Source organism: Argentina silus (genome assembly GCF_951799395.1).
Source record: "Argentina silus genome assembly, chromosome: X".
Taxonomy (NCBI): Eukaryota; Metazoa; Chordata; class Actinopteri; order Argentiniformes; family Argentinidae; genus Argentina; species Argentina silus.
In genome coordinates, this window is record NC_139653.1 from 2,469,784 (window position 1) to 2,492,845 (window position 23,062).

Below are 23,062 nucleotides of genomic sequence, written 5' to 3' on the forward strand. Positions count from 1 at the left end.
GTCTCCTGTAACTTCAGACAAATTTGAGTGGACTCATTTTTCTCCGCCTTTAGGCTTATTTTATGTATGAAATATTGAGATGAAAGTGGGTGCCTGTGTGTAAGTTTTTGTCTGTGTGCTCTGTCCTTTCACCTATTGTATTTATTGTGGCAGTCCGAGGGGAGGCAGGTGGAGCATGCCCAGTCAGCCTCGGTGGAGTCCATCCCTGAGGTGCTGGAGGACTCTGTGACGGAGCAGTCTGACACAGCCTCCGTCCACGATATGGCCTACGTCAACCCCAGAGGAGTGCGCTTCACACAGTCCACACAGAGAGATGGTGAGCACGAGAGGCCACTTTGACATCTGTCTTTGATCTTATATGTCTCATATATCTCACCCCATGTCTCACCTTATCTCCTCATCATTTTTCACGTCTTATCTCACCTCATGCCTCCTCTGGTCTCTCATGCCATTCCCAATGTCTCACCTTATGTCTCATCTTTTGAACTCTCAGACTCCTGATGTCTCATCTCATGTAGTCTCAGACGCCCTGATGTCCCACTCCATGTCACAGAACGTTAAGTTGAAATCTGTTCCCAACTCTCAGGTTTTCTCCATCCTCCCCCAGGTGCAGCTCTCATCCCCTATGGCCTGCCCTGCCTGCGGGAGCTCTTCCGCTTCCTTATCTCCCTCACCAACCCACATGACCGCCACAACACGGACGCCATGATGCACATGGGCCTGCAGCTGCTGACTGTGGCCCTGGAGGCGGCCCACATCGCCCCCTACCAGTCGCTGCTGGGGCTGGTCAAAGACGAGCTCATCAGACACCTCTTTCAGGTACACCAGAGAACACCTCATACCTCCACCTCAGCACATCAAATAGTAGCTATGACTCAGATAGTCCACACTAATAGTCTACTGAGGATTAGTCTCACGAAAGGACTAGGTCTGTGCCCAGTATGTTAGGATGACTCCACATTGATTTTGATTCATATTATGATACATCTTTTTGTTCTTTCTTCTGTTGCAGATGCTAAGTGTGGACCGGATTAACCTATACGCTGCGTCCATACGAGCGTGCTTCCTGCTCTTCGAAGGCATGCGAGGACATCTGAAGTTTCAGCTCGAGGTAAGTCGAACTTGAGGGTCCAGATCTCAAGAACGTTCACCAAACTCATGTAGTGTTTCTGTCGATTTGCAACAAAGGGAGCAGAGATGGCCTCTCTGCTAGCAAAATACCCAACTATTCATGATTACCTTTTACCTCTTGTCTCCAGATGTATCTGAAGAAGCTGATGGACATTATCACTTCAGAGAACATGAAGATGCCCTATGAGATGAAGGAGATGGCCCTGGAGGCTGTTGTGCAGCTCTGGAGAATCCCCAGCTTTGTCACCGAGCTCTACATCAACTATGACTCGGACTTCTACTGTTCCAACCTGTTTGAGGACCTCACCAAGATGCTCTCTAAGGTGAATCACGCCTTCTTCAAAAATCGCTTTCTTGAATCCTGATCCCGTGATTCAGCCCAGTACTGTATTGTCACATCTGATTTGACTAAGCAAGTGTTTGACGATCACCACCAGTTGAGTTGTTTTTGAATAATTGTGTTGTTTTTTGGCAGAATGCATTTCCTGTGTCTGGGCAGCTCTACACAACCCACCTCCTCTCACTAGAGGCCCTACTTACTGTGATTGACAGCACTGAGGCCCACTGCCAGGCCAAGGTGCTCAACAGCAACACTCAACAGGACCAATCAGAAACGGTGCTGGCTGACGGGGAGGGCTCAGTCAACGACAGTGCAGACACGACCATAGGTACGCATTAGCTAGGCTTTTCCCTTCAACTTCTTTTGTTTCATTTGATATATTTCAGTTTGAATTACATTGTTTTGTTGTGCGATCGGCGTTAGTTATGGCCTGAACCGTGCTTCCATTGAAAATACCAGATCGCCTTGAATTTCTCAGCCATTTAACCACACAATATTGAAACAATTAGTTCAACTGTTTGCCTTTACCAGGTACCTTAAAAAAAAAAATCTTAGTCAGACCTACAGCAATTTCTACACGACCGATTAGGATGCGACTTTCAGGCCCTGTCAGGTAAAACTTCGAGCCTGACAGCCTCAAACGATCCGCTGATGCTTTGTGACATACAACACAGTATGTCACAACACTATAGTAGGTATCAAAGAAAACCTTGTTAGTGCATAGGTGAAGTTATGGGTGGTGGTGCTCATTTTGAATTTCCTGTGTTTTGCCGCTTTTGACAAGCTAGAACTTCAGACTTAAAACTTAGTTTTTGGTCATTAATATATCATAAAGGGCAGGAGTTGCAGGAAGTTATGAAACCGACATCGCAATAAACTTACCTTCATCATTCATGTTGATATGCGTTCTTGAGAATAATGGGGTAGTCATGAACGTTCTCCTCATGCATCTAAAGAAGCTATCAGGCTGGTGAACAGTGCCAATGAGCAGAATGTACCAGAGGCTGAGAGTGCCCCCGTCTGCCCACCCACCAGTGGCCACCTGATGGCAGAGAAGATGAGTCTCGGCAGACAGGACCAGGAGGAGACAGACCCAGGTAGGTCTACTTTCAACCAATATGCTCTGTTCTTCTCAAGTTTTTCTCATGTTATACTCGCGTAGTCCGTAAGTAGGACATTGAGCTCTGAAAAGTTGAGCTATGAATTCAAATTTAATACAAAATCTAATATATATATATTTTCAGCAGAGAAGAAAACACAGAAAAAGCCTCAACGTTTCTCGTCTTGTTCCCCCGATTCTCAAGAGCTGATGGAAATCAAAAATAAAAAGAAGGTATGCTTTGCTTGCATAACTGTTTGAAAGACCAAGCTGTGTGCCTGTTTTTGGTGTCAGTATCTTTTCGGCACATTTTCCAAACTTGGAAAATGATTGGCTGACTAAAATGAAATAAATAAAATGTATGCTGTATATTCCTTAAAGTGTTATGATAACTAAACAAGTATGGTAAACTAAACAACTAAACAAGATAGTTAAGGGGCTGTGTCCACCAAATGTGCTTTTGCCTTAGCTGGCAAGGTTTGTTTCATTCAAAAAGAGTGTATATTTATTTCAGAAACTGTAGTGGAAGACATTCTCATTTTCCACTGAATTAGCCGCCATTTTGTTGTGAAATTTGTGTTAGTCCCGCCCCTCCATCAATTTGATTAGTTTCTTGGCTCAAAGTGACATTGATGCGTGGTGCTCCATTCCAAAAGTTGAACATAATTCAATATGGGAACGCCTGCAGCGCTCCGCTAAAAACAGCGAGACGCGTCACTTTTGTAGAGGAGCCGTGTCCTTCCCATTGAAAACAACTGGGAAAAGGAGCTGGCTTCCGGTGGACACAGCCCCTAAGTCTGTCTTGTTGTATTTATTTTTTAAATATAATTTTCTCTGTGCTGTAATTGCGACAGGTGCTGACACTTGTTTGTAGCCTCCCACACCACAAAAGAACTTCCCTCACTGGGGAAAAATACAGTTATTTATTATATTGTATATTCTGTATGGTTGTATGAAGTAAACAGTGATGTTCTGTTTGGTCCCAGCTGCTGATCACAGGCACAGAGCAGTTCAACCAGAAACCTAAGAAAGGCATCCAGTTCCTCCAGGATGAGGGCCTCCTCAGCAGTCCCATGGACAACAGCGAGGTGGCCCAGTGGCTCCGTGAGAACCCCCGCCTCGACAAAAAGATGATCGGAGAGTTTATCAGCGACCGCAAACACATGGAGCTCCTGGACAGCTTTGTCAAGTAGGAGACCAACCGTTCCATCAGACTACTGAGAAGGATATCTGTTATCCTTGATTATTATTGTTTATTTTGTTATTGATTATAATTATTATCATTAGGGTTCTAAGCTGTTGTTAAGGTTTTTATTATTATTGTTAAGATGCCATTGCTCAATTTCCTGTGAAATGCTTCATACTAGAGACTTGAGACTCAACTATGGGACTCTTTTGGGTCTGGAGATTAACTTGTTCCTTTTCTGAACAGAGTTGGACAATGTTTCTGCAATATACTAATCAATAAGTTGAAGGGTTAGTTAATGATTTTAACAATCATATCTCATTTACCACTAGTGAAATCTCCTTTCAATTCATTCAGTCACTTTTTACAACAGTGTTTTGTGTTTTAACAAAACAGCAGTAACCTCTGTAGCATTTACTATGCTAGTGCAAGTCAATGGGTTAAAACCCTTATGAAGTAATCCTTTAATCTACAGATGCAAAAGAGCATTTACACCAATCACATAAAAGCTGATAAATCAGAGACCATCTACCCTCTCGCTATAAACCATCTCCAAGGCTCTCTCCCTTGACCATTCTCAGATAGCCGTTTGATCCTGTGATCTTGACATGAGGCTTAGATCGCTGCTTGCAGCTTTAATTATTATTATTGATTAATATGTGCCAGGCACATTCAAGTACATTAATATCCCATTGCACACATCTTTTGTGTGATGTACTGTTCAACAAGTGGTGGGTATTGTGAGACTTGAAAAAGAAGAATTTAACCAAACTTTTGCTTAGTCCAGTGATATACTGCAATGAAGTTTGGCTACATGGTGACAATGAAATCCAACAGGGAACTCCGTGGGATGTAGTGAATCCTGGGAGGTTTGGCAGTATACACATGTACTATACTGTACATACAGTTGTGTTAAGACTCCACAGGAAAATTATGAATATATATGAATGAATATATACTACAGTATGTAAGCGTGTAATGTACTGAATTTGCAGTGAAATATGTTTGTTTTCTTTCCCATGTCTTCCAGCACGTTCACCTTCCAAGGCCTGCGTATTGATGAGGCTCTGCGCTTGTATCTGGAGGCCTTCCGATTGCCTGGAGAGGCTCCAGTCATCCATAGACTTTTGGAAACCTTCACCGACACCTGGCATGTAAGTCAGCTGTCTACCCTACACCCCCCACCCCTCCACCGCTCTCGCTCTCACTCTCTCAAACATACACACACAGGACACACACACAACGGGTACACGCATACAAACACACTTCTTCCATTACGGCACGGCAAGGCAATCCCTGACACCAACTGTCCCTATCATCAGGTAATTACAGTCAATGGAACGACGACCCAGATATGCATCAAGGACAGGGACATTAGTCAACCAGGCAATTAGGGAGAGAGGAAAATGCTGTAACGGGAAGTGTGACTTAAGAGTCGCCGACCCGTTGACCGAGGGCAGGGGGACAAACTCTGGGGGGTGGGGGTGAGGGGGGGGGGGGTAACGATTCAGCTCCTTAAATAACAGAAGGGTTCGTCTGAACGACCTGGAAAGTATTACTCGTAATGTCCTTTTCTTAGTCGCTGTATGCAATCGCCTTGAATTACTTCATGTGTATTACTTACGGCACACTAATCTGTTATTCCAGTCTGTTCAGCGGTCATACAGCATGACTGTAAAGTCAACAGAAACGAATTAAGATTTCTAGAAGTTTTGCCATGAATTAGTTTTATGAATGACTTTGTATGTCGAATCCTACCGCCTTCATTGCTTGTACTGTGTGCATGGATGGAGTGTTGATGTTGATTTGAATGTCTTTGTTCTCCTGTGTATGTAGAAAGTGAATGGTTCTCCCTTCATCACCAATGATGCGGGCTTCGCCCTGGCCTACGCTGTCATCATGCTGAACACAGACCAGCACAATAACAATGTGCGCAAGCAGAATATCCCCATGACCCTGGAGGTGAGCACACGCACACACACAAGGACACACCTGTCTCCTATAAACTCCCCACTTAAAATCAAAACTACTTTTAGCTAAAAGTGCTTGATAAAATCCACCAACTCTCAATGCTAGTTCTGTGATTCACTATTATGATATTGCATATTGTGCCTAAAAAAGTAAGTAAACGTCTTATGAGAACTTTCTCACGAGACACAGCTAGTGTCGATTGTTTGAAGATTTCTGTTTGAGACCTTACATTTTAAATGTGTTTGTTTTTCTTGATTGTGTTTTATAATGTAATTTTGTATTTGTATTATGTATGGTTTTAAACTGTGTGCATGCAGGGCTCCCTTGTAAAAGAGACCTTGGTCTCAATGGGACTCTAAAATAAAGGTTAAATACAATTTGAAGCTGGCTCTTTGACCGTCGGACCCTCTGATGGTCTGAAAAAAAAAACGCCCCAACAGCTGTGCCCAGTGGTGGTTTGAGGGATGAGGTCATCTTGCTTAGTCATGTGAACAGGCGGCAGTGGGGGAGGGGGCGGCGGCGTCTCTATCCCCCTCTTCGTTTGAGTGACAGCGCCTGAAGACTAAACACAAGTCCCTAAAGAGAGCACTGGTGGGCCACACACACACACACACACACACACACACGTACACACACACACACGCACACGCACACACACACACACACACACATGCACTCACACTATCAAGGAACATTGCGTCTCGGTGCCTGGGTCAGTGTGTAGAGCAGTGGATGGGTCAGTGTGTAGAGTAGCTCTGCTCTCACTCAGTCCCATGATGGCTTGGCAGCCAGCGCGTCCAGCTGCTTTCTCTCTGTGGTGGCTATTGTTACTATCGTCTGCTGCCTGACCCTGCGGGGAAGGACCAGGGAGAGGGGTCGGGTTCTGGTATGACAAACACTGCCTGATCCCACTGCCCCCTGAGCCCTCTCTCTCCTCTCTCTCTGTGTTTATTTCTCTCTGTCTCGTCCCCATCTCAAGTTCCCCTCTGGTTTACCTGCCTTTAGCCAAAAACATGCTTCCAAAGCAAGGCCTTGATGCCATCAGTCAGCGCAGGCCGGATGTGTTTGTAGGGGGCTCTTGGCTTCTATCCCTGTTTGACTGACATCACACCTAACCATATTAAATGACAGGCGGTAAACCTCAGCCCCTTAATTGTTGGATTGTCAATTAGCGGAGCGTCGGATTGCCAACGGCTTGGCTGGGCTAGGCTAGGCTGCCGGGGTGCAGCTATTGACACGTTGATGTTAAATTGAATTTGATTTAAAGAATACGCTTTATATTGTCACTGATGGTGGTATTTCTTTTGTGTTCCCTTTTCATATAGCAATTCAAGAAGAATTTGAAGGGTGTGAATGGGAACCAAGACTTTGACCAAGATATGCTGGAGGATATCTACAATGCCATCAAGTGAGACGTTGCCATGGTTATGTGTTGATACAGAAAATATGTTTAAACACAATGAGAAGAAGATCATCTAATCAAATCTTATCATTTAACCTTAAAAAGCCAAAGAAACATTTTCACTATTTTAATGGTTGTTATGATAATGTGTACTGTACAACTGTATTACCTTATCATAACCAAAGCAATATCATAAAGCCTATAATCATTAAAAAAAAGGAATGCTGCTCTCATGTCATTATTTGTGCACAACAGATATGTCTGTATGAAATCAAGTGCTATTTGTAAATCCCGTTTACATTTTGTCTGTGACCATGCATGCAGAAACCTCTGACAGTGCTTTTAAACAATGTTTAATCCATTCAGGCCAATAGGTGAACCTTGTTCTAATACACGCCAACGGACCCCACATCCATTGGTGAGGTCAGGCTGCCTCAGCCTTTCACCCCTCTGATCCCAGTTCCACCCTACTCTCTCTCCGTTAGGAATGAGGAGATAGTGATGCCAGATGAGCAGTCGGGCCTGGTGAAGGAGAACTACCAGTGGAGTGTGCTGCTGCACCGGGGGGCCACCTCCGAGGGGGTGTTCCTTCACGTGCCGGCTGGCAACTACGACCACGACCTGTTCACCATGACCTGGGGCCCCACCATCGCAGCCCTTTCTTACGTCTTCGACAAGAGCCTGGACGACACCATCATCCAGAAGGCTATCGCTGGCTTCAGGTGCAGTAGACTTAGAGGCTTTTCACACTACAGGGCCGACCTGAATCATACTGTGCTGATTTGAATATTTTCCTTTCACAATATCCTTTCCAGCACTGTTTCAGCAACTATAGTGTATGTGTAACCAGGCCAGGCCAGCTCAGCTTGGCATGGCTCAGTTCAGCTCAGTTTGGCTCATGGGAGACCGGTCAGCAAACAGAGAAAGTGGGCAGCAAACAAGTAGAAACAGTAGCGCAGAAACGGTAGCATATATAGGCTATCACCTAGTCTCCTCAAGACAAGGACAGATGTGGGATGATAATGGTTTGTTGTTTTTGTCCCCCTTTCCAGGAAATGTGCCATGATATCAGCTCACTATGGATTCAGTAATGTGTTTGACAACCTAATCATCTCTCTCTGCAAGTTTACAACACTCAGCAGCGAGGTCAGCTCTCAACACTCGCTAATATATAATACTGCAAATATATGGAATATACACCCCCTGAGCACTTTATTAGGAACACCTTGTACACCTTCTCATGGTGGAGGTGGTGTAATGGTGTGGAGAATGTTTTCTTGGCACATTTTGGGCCCGTTAATACCAATCAATCATCGCTTGAATGCCACAGCCTATTTGAGTATTGTTGCTGACCATGTGCATCCCTTCATGGCCACAATTTACCCATCTTCTCTAATGGCTACTTCCAGCATGATAATGCATCATGTCACAAAGCAAAAGTCGCCTTAAACTGGTTTCATGAACATGACAAAGAGTTCAATGTTCTTCAGTGGCCTTCCCAGTCACTGGATCTGAATCCAATAGAACACCTTTGGGATGTGATAGAACGGGAGATTCATAGCTTGAAAGTGCACCTGACAAATCTGCAGGTCATCCATGTCATCATGGACTAGAATCTCAAAGGAATGTTTCCAACATCTTGTTGAATCAATGGCACAAAGAATTGAGGCTGTTTTGAGAGCAAAGGGAGGCCCTACCCAGTATTAGTATAGTGTTCCTAATGAAGTGTTGGGTGAGTGTATAACTTAGCTGTGTTTGTGGTCAGTTAATTTTCAAATTTAAAATCCAAAATCCCTTACCTCCACAATACAAATCATAAGGATGACCAACTGGTCCTAACTTTGTGTATGTGACATGGCCCTGACAGTCGGTAGAGAACCTGCCTACGGTGTTCGGCAGTAACGGGAAGGCCCAGGTGGCAGCGAAGACGGTGTTCCACTTGGCGCACCGTCACGGCGACATCCTCCGAGAGGGCTGGAAGAACATCATGGACTCAATGCTGCAGCTCTTCAGGGCAGAGCTCCTGCCCAAGTCCATGGTGGAGGTGAGAAGACATTTTACATTTATATTATAGTCATTTAGCAGACGCTCTTTTCCAGAGCGACTTACAATAAGTACTACATTTTAGAGTAAGTGATACAACTGTACATCACAATCATCGCAAGTAAGACTTTCTCTATGGATGAAAGTGCTCAACAATTGCAGTCAACAATTGTTAGTTTTTTCAGTTGCATTTTATTTATTTATTTTTTTGACAGACGTGGACAATGTATGACCATATATGGTTATGAGTGTCTTCCCAATGTCTTCCTGCCAGTTTTGCATTCAAACATTCTGTTCATTGTGGTCCTTGAAATACACTCGCAAGACCAGCCACTTTGTACTTCAAGTAACATTATTCTCTACTGCCATCTACTGTTAGAAAGCTATACATTATTTCCATCTTTCATATGTGTTCTTGTCCAGGTGGAGGACTTTCTGGAGCCAAATGGGAAGATTTCCCTTCAAAGAGAAGAGACACCCTCAAATCGGTAACAATCACCTCCTAATGGTCTTGGTCTCAGTCTCACTAGTGTATACCATCTGTTCAGCTCAAATGCTACACTGCTCTCTCTCTCCCCCTCCCTCTTTCAGGGGTGAGTCTGCAGTGCTGAGTTTTGTCAACTGGCTGACTCTGAGCGGAGCCGAGCAGTCAGGCCTCCGAGGGCCCTCCACAGAGAACCAGGAGGTCAAGCAGGCAGCAATGCTCTGTATCAAGGTACTGGAGTAGCAACACTGTTATTCCACATCACAGAATTTCCCCTGACATGTTCTTATTGTAACCCTCCATATAGGCTTTAATCACACTCTCTACCATTTAGAAATGTCCCTGAACGAAAACTAGGCTGGCCACCCTGACGAGGCTGAACAATAGCTGAGAATTATATTAAATGGAGTATGAATTAAGTTATCTAGTACAGTAGCAAGCTCAATATGGTTTATGTGCACCTCTAACTTGCAAACAGGCTAGCAGCTATTGTTTTGATATTCAACTTCGGGGCTTTCCCAGCTCAGCCTCGCTTTCAGTTAAATGTTGCCGCCAGCTGATTAAAGCCTATTATTATCAACAAAGCAACGCCACTAGTCACAACCAGATGTCTTTGTGGGAAATACTGTCGTACTCAACGTTTTATAATACTCTTTCACTTCTACCCTCCAGCAATGTGACCCAGAGAAGCTAATCACTGAGAGCAAATTCCTGCAGCTGGAGTCTCTACAGGAGCTCATGAAGGTGATAATAATGATAATGATGCTAATAAAACTAGGATACAATTGTCACTGAACAAGTGGCTGTGTGTCTGAATATATGAGCTTCTAATTTGGTACGTTTAAAGTGTTTGCTAAAAAGATTAACTTGTGGACAGGCTCTGATTTCCGTCACACCTGATGAGGAGACCTATGATGAGGAAGACGCTGCTTTCTGCTTGGAGATGTTACTGCGCATTGTTATGGAAAACAGGTACCGTACGGGGGATAGTGCCTTAACGTTTGGTTTGATTCAAGTCTAGTGTGAAAGCCTATGACCTTTATCTTGCATCCATCTATGTGTTCTTTGTAGTTGTTTATTTGGGTGTGTTTGTGCATACACGTTTGTGTGGTGTGTGTTTGTGTACAGGTGTGCTTTTAACGTGCGTGCATGTGTGCGTGTCTACAGGTCTGTTTTAACTTGTGTGTATGTTTAGGGATCGCGTGTCATGCGTGTGGCAGACGGTTCGGGACCACTTCTGCCACCTGTGTGTTCATGCCACTGAGAGCTGCTTCCTGGTGGAGAGGGCTGTGGTGGGGCTCCTCAGACTGGCCATCCGTTTGCTACGCCGAGAGGACATCAGCTCCCAGGTACACACACACACATACATACACACACACGCAGTGGGCAAACATAGTTATGTGAACATGAGTTTTTTTCTCCCCCTAGAAAATTCAGATACATTGTAGCCAGGGCAAAAAATGAACACTCACCACCCCCCAAATGCGGATACATTTTGACATTGGAAGGTAAATCTGTAAATCTTACCAACCACTTGGGCGGGTAGCCAACAAAGGTGTGCGAATACTATGCTTCAATTTAAAAACGAAACCGGTGTAATCCACAATTATGGTCACCGTTGATTTAACATTTCTTAGAGTCAATGCAATGTGTTTTTTATTATCTTTGCCTTAAAGTTTTTATTTTTTACATTTTTTATAAATATGTCTGGTAAAAGGCTGAGTGGCTGGTTAATTTTCTCTTGCACCAGACACCTTGGCTGCTTGACCAAAAAGTAAATTATGCCCTGAGGGTAGCAATTGCAGTCTTATCTACAACATTTGAGACTCAAAAGCAATTTAATAAATTGTACCTTGACACCAAGTGACCAACAATGTTTCAGAAGGTTCTCGTGTGCCACATAATGTATTATATGAACTGGGGCTCTCAGGTCAAACATCTATTGTTGCATGGAGGTCTGTGCCAGTATATAGATCTCTGAACGCGCTTGAACTCACAACATGCAGTCACCAGAAATCTTGTTTACTAATCTTCCTTTGATACCACATGTATGCCAAGGCCATTGAGACCTAGTTACGGCCTGTTGCTAGTTGTGCAACTGGTTTCTTATTACATACCCTGGCTCACAGGAGATTCCATGTGATTATTGATTAAGGATTATTAAATAAACAAGGCTAGTCTCAATGAGAGAAAATCTATTTTGACCTAAGTAGCAGTCAATTGTCTGAAGGTCACTCTTATTGACATTTCATGTGGATACATTTTTGGGTGGGAAATAGAAGCAGCGCATAGTTACTTTACCACCCCACCTACCCCCACCTACCCCCACCTCTACAGGTGCTCCTGTCACTGCGTCTCCTGCTGATGATGAAGCCTCACGTCCTGTCCCGGGTCAGCCGGGAGGTGGCCTACGGCCTCCATGAGCTGCTCAAGACCAACGCCGCCAACATCCACTGCACCGACCACTGGTTCACCCTCTTCTCCCTGCTGGAGTGCATCGGGGCCGGGGTTAAACCCCCTGCGTCCTTCCAGCTCACCTCAGCCAGTCCTGACAACGACACAGGTCAGGCTTCCTCTCACCCCTCACACAAAGCGGCATCATGCTACACTGTTTTTAGCAGGAGTGTGAGTGTTTGTAGTGTGACATTATGTTGCTGTTTGAGTTTAGGTGTGAGACAGCTTCGGACTTCGTGGCTATGTTAATCTTCTCTCTTAAGCTTCTCCCATTACCTAGCAACCTACCCTAAATACAACTGTATTGCACATACAACAGTAGTGACTGAAATTACAGTAGCTAGGTGGTTACATACAGTTATATATAGTTCTATATTAGTGGGTTTTTAGTATTATGCTGATGTGTTTCCTCAGGAGCCCAGTCAGACAGTGAGCTGTCGTCCCACCAGCCCAGTGAGGTGAGTCTAGACAGGGGCTACACCTCAGACTCTGAGGTCTACACAGAGCACGGCAAGGCCAGAATCCCCCGCTCTGTCACCGACATGGACGTGGCCAGCAGTGGCTGGCTGGTGGTGAGCACGCGCACGCACACACACACACACACACACACACACACACACACACACACACAGACCCAATAGCTGACAGTTGCTGCCTATTGATTGGTACTTTTAGCAAACTGTTGAAGGATTCAAAGTGATCAATAATGGACCAGATGGTGGATCTTCAGAGTACAAGATGATGTTTTTATTGACAAGACAGGTGCAAACAAAACAGGCAAAAATCTGAAGACAGGTGCCTGGGAGAAAGTTCTGGATCAGCAAAGATTGGTCTTTTCTACTGGGAGGAATCAAAATCATCCCATCCTATTAGAACACTGTAAAAATAGTTTGGATTTCAAATCAACAGTGAGCTGTTTACATTAAGTGCAGGGTATGAACTTACGTGCAGAGGTGAGACCTTGACCAAATAATCAGCTACCTCTTCAACCCGTCTTATCTTCCCCCGCGGACCAGAAACTCTCTGGGTCCCACGAGATAACATGAAGGAGTAAAACTCTTCTCTAATTCATGCTGGACACCTGCCTATGACTTCACCCTCACAGACAAAGAGACTGTTCTGTTATCAAAAGTTGGTCTACCAGGCCATTTGCGATTGCTGAGCTCACAAGTGTTTTATTATGTTCCAAACTGTTGTTGTTGGCAAGCCTAAAGTTTTGGATATGTTTATGATAATTTATTTCTCATTTGTCAGCCCAATAATGGCTTCTTTGACTTTCAATGACAACTCGGTGGTCTTCATGTTGACAGACACCAATATCAGACTCCAAAGGAAAACATAAAGGCTTGAATCAATACTAGACATTGACAGCTCTCTTATGCGTGCACAAATGATGCAATGGAACACACCTGACTAACCAGAAACACCTGTCAAGCCAATTTTCCAATACTACTGATTCCCTGAAATAAGGGGGACTATGTATAAAATGGTTGTAATTTCTAAATGGTGAAGTCAATCTGAAAAAAGAGAACATCGAATTAAAGCAGAATTTTTAATTTAACCTCATAGTAATTGTTTGATCTAAACTGTTGGAGGATAAAATAGAGCTAAAAGAAGACAAAATTCCAATACTTATGGAAGGTACTGTAGGGTTGCATTTGTCCCACAGCGGGATATTAAGTACCCTATCATACAGGCCTAGAGTGAGGAGTCATCTGTACTTAAAAACTAGCGAACAATGAAAAACAGCATAAGGATTTTTGGCGATCAAGCAATGATGATCAATCAAATTCCCAATCTAAGCATTTGAATCTTGCAGACACTCTAATCTAGAATATCAACCCAACGTGTGACATGGAGTACGAGGTAGGAAATCATTTTAGTTAGATGAATGCAGTGTTCTACGCCACTGGATGTCTGGATTTTGCGGGATGTGCTGCGCTCATCATTTGCTGGCTATGAATCTCCACTGCTGGACATATATGTTTAGGTGATTAGCTACACACACTCTGTTATACACGTTATTACATCATTGTTAGTTTGTAGACTAGCCAACAGTACCTAGCAAGCTAACATTAGGCTTCTGTTATGTGAGATATCATTAGCAATTTATGATGAGATATGTTACAAGCTACAAACATAGCCATCCTGGTGTCATTTGTTGTCATAGAGACGTTGTAATTAGCTTTCACTAGATTTGTATCTATCCCATGTATTAGCATGTATTTAGCATAGATATGTTCTATTGACTTAACATGAGAAGACGAAATTGCTAAAGATAGACTTGAAAACAGCTGCACATTCAAACTTCTAAACATTTCATTGCATTTCTTATGTAACTTCCACATTTTAGACTTCCTGTTACTATCAATTCCTGTTTTTAGGGGGCCTCTCCTTGTAAACAAAGTTGTTGCGTGTCTCATATCTCACACAAGTGTATTTAAATTCCTAGGTTGGGAAAGACGATCTGGACAGCAGCAAGCCCTTTGCCCCTGGCTCCAAGCCCCTGGTGAACCCTTTGGTGAATCAGTACAGTCTGACGGTCGGCCAGGACATGAGTCTACATGACACCAAGTCCCTCATCAAGTGTGTGGAGTCCCTTTCCTTCATCGTGAGAGATGCGGCCCACGTCACGCCCGAGAATTTTGAGCTGTGTGTGAAGGCCATACGCGTGTTCGTGGAGGCCAGCCTCAACGGAGGTTTGACTTCCTGTTACTATCAATTCCTGTTTGCCAACAGAAATCACTTCATTTCATAATTTATTTGTTTTATTCCATGGTCATTTATTGATTGTTTATAATGACATTTATAAATGCAAGAAACAAAAAAACAAACTGGTAACAAGACAAAAAAACATTTTTTATTTTTTTTTATTTTTTTATTTTAACATTAAGTACTGTAACATTCATTGTGTTTTCATATTGAATTTATATTTATATCATATTTAGCCAAGTTGTTTTTCTAAGCCATCACACCTCGGACTCGGTCAGAGTTGCTCCCAAATTTTACCCTCTATGATTTAAAGGCACTGTAGTTTTGCTACATTGGGCTAGGCTTGGGGGGGGGTCTTACACCATGTCTCTGGAGTGACTAACCTAGCTCAGGGATTCCCTAACACCAATCCCCTATTTAGGACTTCATCCCTTGCTGCACAATTAAGCTCTGGCACTGCTGATGGCCTATTCATTTCTCCCATTGCTCCAGGCCCTTGGATCGATCAAAGACCATGGCTAAGTGTAGCACTAATCTATATGGGGAAACAAATGAAAACCATTCACCCCTGAAACCTGGCATTACTGAATAGAGTTGATGTAGCCTTTTGTTGCCTGTGAAGGTTTAACATGAAAGGAATGTCTTGGCAACCCTCCACATTGGAAAGGCTATTTTTAAGACATCCTCACTTTCTCTGTTATGTACTGGATAGCACCAAGCACAAGTGTATTGAAAGTCATGCACATCAAAATGTGACAACATCTTTTGAAATATCAATGTGTGTACTTACCAATATGGTACACATTGTGCAATATTGGCTGAGAAAATCACTTGCCTTAAACCTGCTCAGATCGTAGTACTGTAGGCAACTGTAGAGTAAATAAAAAAGAGAGGTCAAGCTTAATTTAGAAAAAAGAGGCTCCCGCACACTGCCTCTGTTTACAAGTGAACGAGTGGACTGAAACGTTGCACTTATTCAATTGATTCACTTGCAAGTGTTCGGGAGCCTCTTTTTCCAACGTTAAAACCATAGTTTAAAGTCCTTTGGGGCCTATGCAGGCTACAGGACCCACGAGAAGAAGAAGATTCACAAGTACGACTCGGCCAAGTCTCGCCTGAGGAAGAAACCCCGGGAGAAGGAGGGAGCATCTCGCCGGGCCAAGACCTCTAGCCAGCGACCCTCGCGTTCCCATAGTGACGAGGAGGAGGACGAGGGCGTGCCGGCCAGCTACCACACGGTGTCATTACAGGTTAGTCAGGACGTAAGTACAGCAGCCCTCTTTACCCTCTTCTACCTTTCCCTGCTCACACACTTATTCAGGAGGAGGCTCTAAGCGGCATGATACGTGGCATGCGCTGCGCTTGTTGCAAGGTCCGGCACAGCTTGACATGCTTCAGTGATGTTGAACTTTGGCCTGTGCTTGCGCTACCTTAAATGTCTGTGTCACGCAGTGCCAAGGAGGGACGCAGATGCATCTTCCCTTTGAAAACATTCTTGACCCGAATCATGTGAAGGCAGCTTTACACAACATTCAGAGAGAGAGAGATATCTGTACATTGTGTAGAGCAGATGTGCCCCTCATGTAAAGTAAGGGGTTGCCTCAGCTCTATGCATGAAATTTCTATCTGCATCCTTTATCCTGGTTTTAAATCCAGCAAGAATGTAGGAGTTTTGATCAGTTTTAAAATAAAAGCAATAGTCAGGCAATGCTTGCATTCTTCTTATGTATTTTGCAATGTAAAAAATAAAAACATGTTAATGTCAAAGAGCACATTTTGAACACGTTGGGGGGGGGGGGGGGAGATACATTAATATACAAAAAAAAGTCCTTACATTTTACTTTCTCATGTTGGTATGAACCCTGGAAATGGTTTATTAGTGACATTTTCAAGGGGAAAAAGCTACAAATTGCACATTTAAGGTCAGATAAATTGTATATGCTTTATATGCTATAAGTCTGTCTGTGCCATGTAATCATGGTAATGTCTGCAATTGTATTCGAGCTTCCTGAATGATTGGCTGAGGAAATCTAGACTGACATCGAGCAGTGAGAGAGCTGATGTGTGGGCCAGTCAATTTGATTGACAGGTTGGACTCATACCATTCATATGAAAGTCATAATGCTCATAAACAGACAGTGCTTGAATAATAGCTGCTAGACCTGAAGACGCTGACACTGTTGTATCCTTTATTTAAAGACCAACACTTACATGATCGGTGTGCATTTCATTTGACTATTTGGTTTTACATGATTTAAGTCGTAATTACATAATTTCACAGTTGTTTGTTTGATTTGAAAGGTGGTTATTTATTAATTCAAGAGACCTACTATAATTTCTACGCTTGCTTGTTACTTTGATTCAATCATTTCTGTGAGTTCCAACCCCCATATAATTCACCCTTCTTCCCTAACAACAACATTGTATCAAAAATCCTGAAGTCATATGTTGTTACTGAGCTGCGTGTGAGAGAGGCATTTAAGAGTCTCTGCTCATTCACTATTATCATCATTAACATTGTGTGGTTGTTTTTCCTTTGGTTCAGCTGTTAGACCTGATGCACACGCTGCACACAAGGGCTGCCAGCATCTACAGCTCCTGGGCAGAGGAACAGCGCCATTTGGAGGCGGCAGGGAAGAAGATCGAGGCTGACTCCCAGACACTGTGGACCAGCTGCTGGTGTCCTTTGCTGCAAGGTCAGAGTTAGTCTTGAACCACTGTCAATCAAATAGGTTCACATAGATACATCACATACCCTGGTTTTATTATTAGATAGATCATTTTCTCATGTTTACATTTCCAAATAATGTGGTTGTCAATGTCCTTGTGTGAACATTTTGTTCCTTGAATCTCTCCACTGAAGCCCTTCAATAATAATGCACCCTAGCCAGCCCCTGCTCTCTGTGTGACTTCACCCTGATGTCCATCCATCGTGTGTAAACCTCTCTCTCAGGTATCGCCTGGCTGTGCTGTGACGCCAGGCGCCAGGTGCGTATGCAGGCTCTGACCTACCTCCAGAGGGCCCTGTTGGTGCACGACCTACAGACTCTGGATGCTGTGGAGTGGGAGTCCTGCTTCAATAAGGTGATAAGACGGGGGCATCACCTATCCAGAATCTCTTCACTCACTCTCTAGAACCTTAAGGGTTGGCAATATGGGTTGTTACAATATGAAGGATTGGCAAGGACATTTGGTTATGCATTGTTAATAACAAAGCATACTTAATATACATAATCTAAATCTACACTATGTGCAGGGTATTGAGGCTTTAATAACACGTAGACAACTGTTACAAAGCAAATATATCAGAAATGTTACCACAACAGCTGGGACCACAGACCAAAAAACAAAGAGAAATATGTGTTCCTCAACATCTGTTTCATACCCGTCTTCCAACCATAAGTAATCAAATCAAGAGCTGTTTGTAAGGGAGAATCAATCAGACCTCATCTTATCAGTACCAGTCAAATGACACTTAAGTATTCACACATTCCAAGGGCCTCTCAACATCAAAGTGGAGATCACAATGGCCATTTTGGCCCATCGTGGGGAGGGATCTCAAGAAGGGGGACAGATTTGGGTTTTCCCTCTTCAGTTCACCCATTCGAGGCAATTCAGGCAAAAGGCATCCATAATGTACATAAGAAAGTCTTGAAACCTGCACCCCAGTGAAGAGCACGGCGATGGCAGCACACTTTCAGTTCATTTGTCTGGCTTTGAGTAACATTATCCAGAAAGCATAAGACTGAAATATATGGTATCCGCACATGGGTTCTAAATATTACCTGTAAAGAAAAACATGTTATCTTGTATTTTGTCGCACAGTCATCCATTTGAGTGATTGACTGGGAATTTCCCACAATTTAGGGGACACCATGTCGTAGGCGGTGTGTATTCTTTGATTGATCAAGGAATCAATGATAGTTAGTCTAATCAAGTTCCATCAAACTCCAATTAATAAAAAATGATAGATTGGCTTTCTACTAGCTGACTATAAAGAGCCTCAGATTTATAGTCGTAAGACTCTTAAACACTATGGCCGCAGCGAGAGTTTCACACGAGTCTTAGAATATTGATTTAGTCTGGAATCTCTTAAGAAAATAACTAGTTTAAGTCAAAGAAATTTCCTGTCATGCAGTATGTATGTCATAAATATCTCCCTCAACCGATATCACGTCATACCAATCAAATACATTGCTTGGGTGGAGCTCCAAACAAACTGAAGTTTTTCCTTCAGGTTTTCTTCCATTTTCTACAATGTTGCAAGCTAGCAACAACTCTCTGCAAAATAGTCTTATCCGGTGGGAAAAGATGACTCACTTAACAACATTCTACGGGTATGTTCTTGCAATGGAACATCCAATGAAATTTCAAACACATTCTCCCATCGCTCCGTCCAGTTCAATCCAAGCCAGGCTAATCTAAAATTCTCCAGACCACCAAAGGAGACATGAGAACAAGGTGATTTGGAGGTATGGCTACGCGAGATTAATGGAGACTGAATGAAGACCTAAGGGTCAGAACATTGTTAATGAATGCACTTGGGAGCATCTACTGCAGTTCGCAGAGTCCTCTTTTTTCATTTAGTCTTCTCTGAATAAATGCACACAATGGATTTGAGTGCAAATCCCGATTCAATCGATATGGAATCATCAAAACATGAGATACAGTATGCATGCACATTTCAAGTTAGGATTTCACGGTAAAAAAAAAAAAAAAAGAACATCTATATTGTGTGCTTTAATTTATGTGTGTGCGTGTGTGTCCCAGGTGCTGTTCCCCCTGCTGACGAAGCTGCTGGACAACATCAGCCCTGCAGACGTGGGAGGAATGGAGGAGACCAGGATGAGAGCCTGCACCCTACTGTCTAAGGTCTGATACTTACACTCTACTCAGCTCAATCAACTCACATAATATTGTCTGTCAATGAAGAGCATAAAACCTCTCACAACATACAGTGCCCTGCGTAAGTAATTTTTGGGATTTGAAATCAAAGGTTGAAGTAGAAGACCAAAGAGGTGTCAATGAAAGTCAATAAAGCCATTATTTGGCAAAAGAAAAAAAAAAACAGAACAAAATATCATAGCCAAAACCTTAGTGATGATGAACAGTTTGGAACATCATAAACAAAATGCAAACGCAAACGGGCTGGTAGGCCAAGGACTTCTACAGTGGATGAATTCTCACCATAATTAAGAAAATCCCCAACAACTGTCCCACAGATCAGGAACACTCTCCAGGAGGTAGGCAAATTCATTGGATTCTGTTTCATCATACAGTAAGACAATGACCCCAAACATACTGCCATAGCAACTAGGGCTGGGCTAAAAAGTGGAAAGTAGAAGGATTTTAGGCAAAAAGGACCTCAAAACAAACAACTATATACACGGTGTGAAGTGCTGCTGAAAGCAACCACAGAGCTGTGAAGGATGTTTGAAAAGAAAATGGTTTGCCTTATCAGCTTACCTATCAGATAGATTGGCAAAATCTAGTTTATTATAGCATCTCATGAATTACAGAGATGAAGAGTGGACTTGGTTTAGATCAGGTTATTTTAACGAGGACCAAGCAATAGGACCAACTCCTATCTACTGTCATGCCGTCATCATGCATTCTCTCAGCGCAGAGAAACGGGGTAAATGTTTTAGCGCAGTCTGATATGAATAAGCACGAGTCGGCTTTAATAATGCAATGTATTGATTATAGAATGAAGTTGGGGTTTCAGTGGGATTGAGACTGGATAGAAAAGTAGCCTACAGTTGTTATCAGGGATGTAGGAATTATATTTTGCGAGGGGGTGCTGCCTAAAATGCTGTGAGGGGGATGATGTCTTTGGATAAAGCTTAATTTAAAAATAATTAATGTCTTCATGGACACTTTATAAAATGATGTCAGACATGGAATATATGTGGCAGTGTGTCCACAAAATTTCATATTAATTAACTCAAACAATTACAAAAACACATGCTCCAGTCACAGGATTTAACTGGCTCTAATCATCCACCGTGCGCTCTCTCCTCCTCACTATTGAGATGCTGGTAAAAAACATTATTGACAACTAATTACGCCACGTCTGTCTTCAATGTCTTCCATAGCAGAGGCGTGTCTTTTTTTTTCTCGTATAACTGACTGGAATGGACTCGATTGCAATAGCGGACATGTACAGTATTCTTGGTTTTGCTAATTCCATGTTGCTGCAAATACAAACAGCCTTTTGGACTTGTTATAATTACTGAATATCTCAAAACGCAAATGAATACACATGCGATTCACACAAATCATCAATATATGCTACAACATTTTAGGCAGCACCCCCTTGCAAAATATACTCCCTACGTCCCTGGACAAATAGCCAAAATGCGAGGGTGATCAGATCAGACTGACATACTGACGAATATATGCAACGCTCTCGTGATCAGAGCTGTTTGTTTTATTCTCGTCATTGCACATGGCATGTAAAGATTTTTGACTGATTCATGAACGTTCTTATTTCAATCATGTGAAATACCTTCAGTGCCAGAGCAGAAAATGTATGACACAAACTGCGCTCTTTGCTTTGTGTGTCCATATACATTATATCCAAATTGAAACAGCAACTCATAAGCTACTCTTTACATAATTAATCAGGCGGCAATGTTTGTAAACACACTGTAAACATATCCATCATGCTCATAGATGCCTCCTGGTGGTGGTTTTGATGAGGTTAATGACCTAAAAAAAAACAACTCACCTTTGGTGTCGCGACATTGTCACAGCGGTGGCTCAGCTCTAAACTTTGGCCAACTGTAGAGCCCAAAGAAGAAAAAATGCTTCATTGTCCCATTATTTATGCAGGGCACTGTATCTGTATATGTATAGGTATATCCAGAGCTTGAGCACTTGTTTTGCTGTCGTTGGAGCAAATAACCTCTTTCCTTCTCAGAGAAACACACCATTAACACACACCATAATCATGCTAATTCCTATGTAAATGGACTAGCACAGCTCATATGTCTTTTAGCAGTCCCCTGTGCTATCTCACAGAGCATCTCTCCCCATGCATCCTGCATTGGTAACAGTGTCTTATTGATGTCCCTTACTTCCAGGTGTTCCTGCAGCACCTCTCCCCTCTGCTGTCTCTGCCCACGTTCGCTGCCCTGTGGCTTACCATCCTGGACTTCATGGATAAGTACATGCACGCTGGCTCCAGTGACCTGCTGGTGAGGATGGCTCATATCACATGAATGCTGATGCTAACACCTAGCTCTGTGTCTCAGTTGGCTGAGGGCACTGCTCCTCCATCACTTCTATTATTCTACATTGAACTGAGAGCAACAAGCATGAGTGAAAGCAACATGGTCGAGCATTTGATGTCACCTGCTGCAGTGCTTTCAGACCAGTGTAATGAAGTGAAGGCGATGAGTGATGTTTTCCATTCATGATGTTTTGACAGGTTGGCTGGTTGTTATAGAATAGAAAAAAAACATTATAGAATTTTTAAAAACAAACACAATGTGGAAATGTGCCTTTGGTGACAGTGGCAAACACATGACCCATGTTTGTCCCCAGTTGGAGGCCATCCCAGAGTCCCTGAAGAACATGCTGCTGGTGATGGACACAGCAGGTATCTTCCACAGCGCAGACTCCAGCACGGGATACTCCAACCTGTGGGAGATCACCTGGGAACGCATCGACTGCTTCCTGCCCCGCCTCAGAGAGGAACTCTTCAAGCAAACTGTCATAGCAGGTACGTACTGTGCTGTATTGTACTAGGTTCAGTTTCCCAAAAGTTTCTAAGCTTAGGTAGTACTTAATTTCTCCCCAAAACCCAGCCACAAAACTATTGTAAAATCAGTGTTTGCAGGTCAATCTTCTATGTGTGAAAGAATGATATTCTAGTGAATGATGAAGCATCTTCAAATTATTTTGGAGGCATTTGCTTGTACTTGAGCAGACAAGATGTTTCTGCACACTTCAGAATACATTCTGCTGCTCCTGTCAGGAGTAACATCATCAATTAAGAAAAGTTTGCCAGTTATGTATGCCCAAACCATAGCACCCCTTCCACCATGTTTCACAGATGAGGTGGTATGCTGTAAGTCTTGAGCAGATAATTTTTTCTCTTGCAATCACTCTGGTACATGATAATATGTTCTTATCTGTCCACAATACCGTTTTCCAGACCTCTGTAGGCTTTTTAGGTACTTCCTAGGAGTCTTCCTTGGCCTACCAGCCTGTTTGCAATTGCTGAGCTCACCAGT

At 43.0% G+C, this 23,062-nt stretch overlaps 1 protein-coding gene across 7 annotated transcripts in view; it reads left to right on the forward strand.

Moving 5' to 3' along the window:
• gbf1 (golgi brefeldin A resistant guanine nucleotide exchange factor 1) overlaps window positions 1-23,062 on the forward strand; it is a 71,357-nt gene that overhangs the window by 44,947 nt on the left and 3,348 nt on the right. For 2 of the 7 annotated variants that reach the window (XM_083695784.1, XM_083695786.1), the window contains exons 11-38: window positions 154-316; window positions 587-819; window positions 1,013-1,111; window positions 1,260-1,454; window positions 1,607-1,799; window positions 2,428-2,568; window positions 2,716-2,804; window positions 3,557-3,759; window positions 4,787-4,910; window positions 5,593-5,718; window positions 7,053-7,135; window positions 7,615-7,851; window positions 8,182-8,275; window positions 8,997-9,173; window positions 9,596-9,660; window positions 9,764-9,887; window positions 10,329-10,400; window positions 10,534-10,628; window positions 10,852-11,005; window positions 11,994-12,219; window positions 12,525-12,682; window positions 14,563-14,809; window positions 15,882-16,084; window positions 17,368-17,518; window positions 17,776-17,906; window positions 19,593-19,694; window positions 21,908-22,021; window positions 22,371-22,548. In XM_083695784.1, the coding sequence (XP_083551910.1) occupies window positions 154-316; window positions 587-819; window positions 1,013-1,111; window positions 1,260-1,454; window positions 1,607-1,799; window positions 2,428-2,568; window positions 2,716-2,804; window positions 3,557-3,759; window positions 4,787-4,910; window positions 5,593-5,718; window positions 7,053-7,135; window positions 7,615-7,851; window positions 8,182-8,275; window positions 8,997-9,173; window positions 9,596-9,660; window positions 9,764-9,887; window positions 10,329-10,400; window positions 10,534-10,628; window positions 10,852-11,005; window positions 11,994-12,219; window positions 12,525-12,682; window positions 14,563-14,809; window positions 15,882-16,084; window positions 17,368-17,518; window positions 17,776-17,906; window positions 19,593-19,694; window positions 21,908-22,021; window positions 22,371-22,548 (4,177 nt within the window). The remainder of the gene's footprint in view (window positions 1-153; window positions 317-586; window positions 820-1,012; window positions 1,112-1,259; window positions 1,455-1,606; window positions 1,800-2,427; window positions 2,569-2,715; window positions 2,805-3,556; window positions 3,760-4,786; window positions 4,911-5,592; window positions 5,719-7,052; window positions 7,136-7,614; window positions 7,852-8,181; window positions 8,276-8,996; window positions 9,174-9,595; window positions 9,661-9,763; window positions 9,888-10,328; window positions 10,401-10,533; window positions 10,629-10,851; window positions 11,006-11,993; window positions 12,220-12,524; window positions 12,683-14,562; window positions 14,810-15,881; window positions 16,085-17,367; window positions 17,519-17,775; window positions 17,907-19,592; window positions 19,695-21,907; window positions 22,022-22,370; window positions 22,549-23,062) is intronic. The other 5 variants (XM_083695787.1, XM_083695785.1, XM_083695788.1 and 2 more) reach the window with 5 other exon arrangements.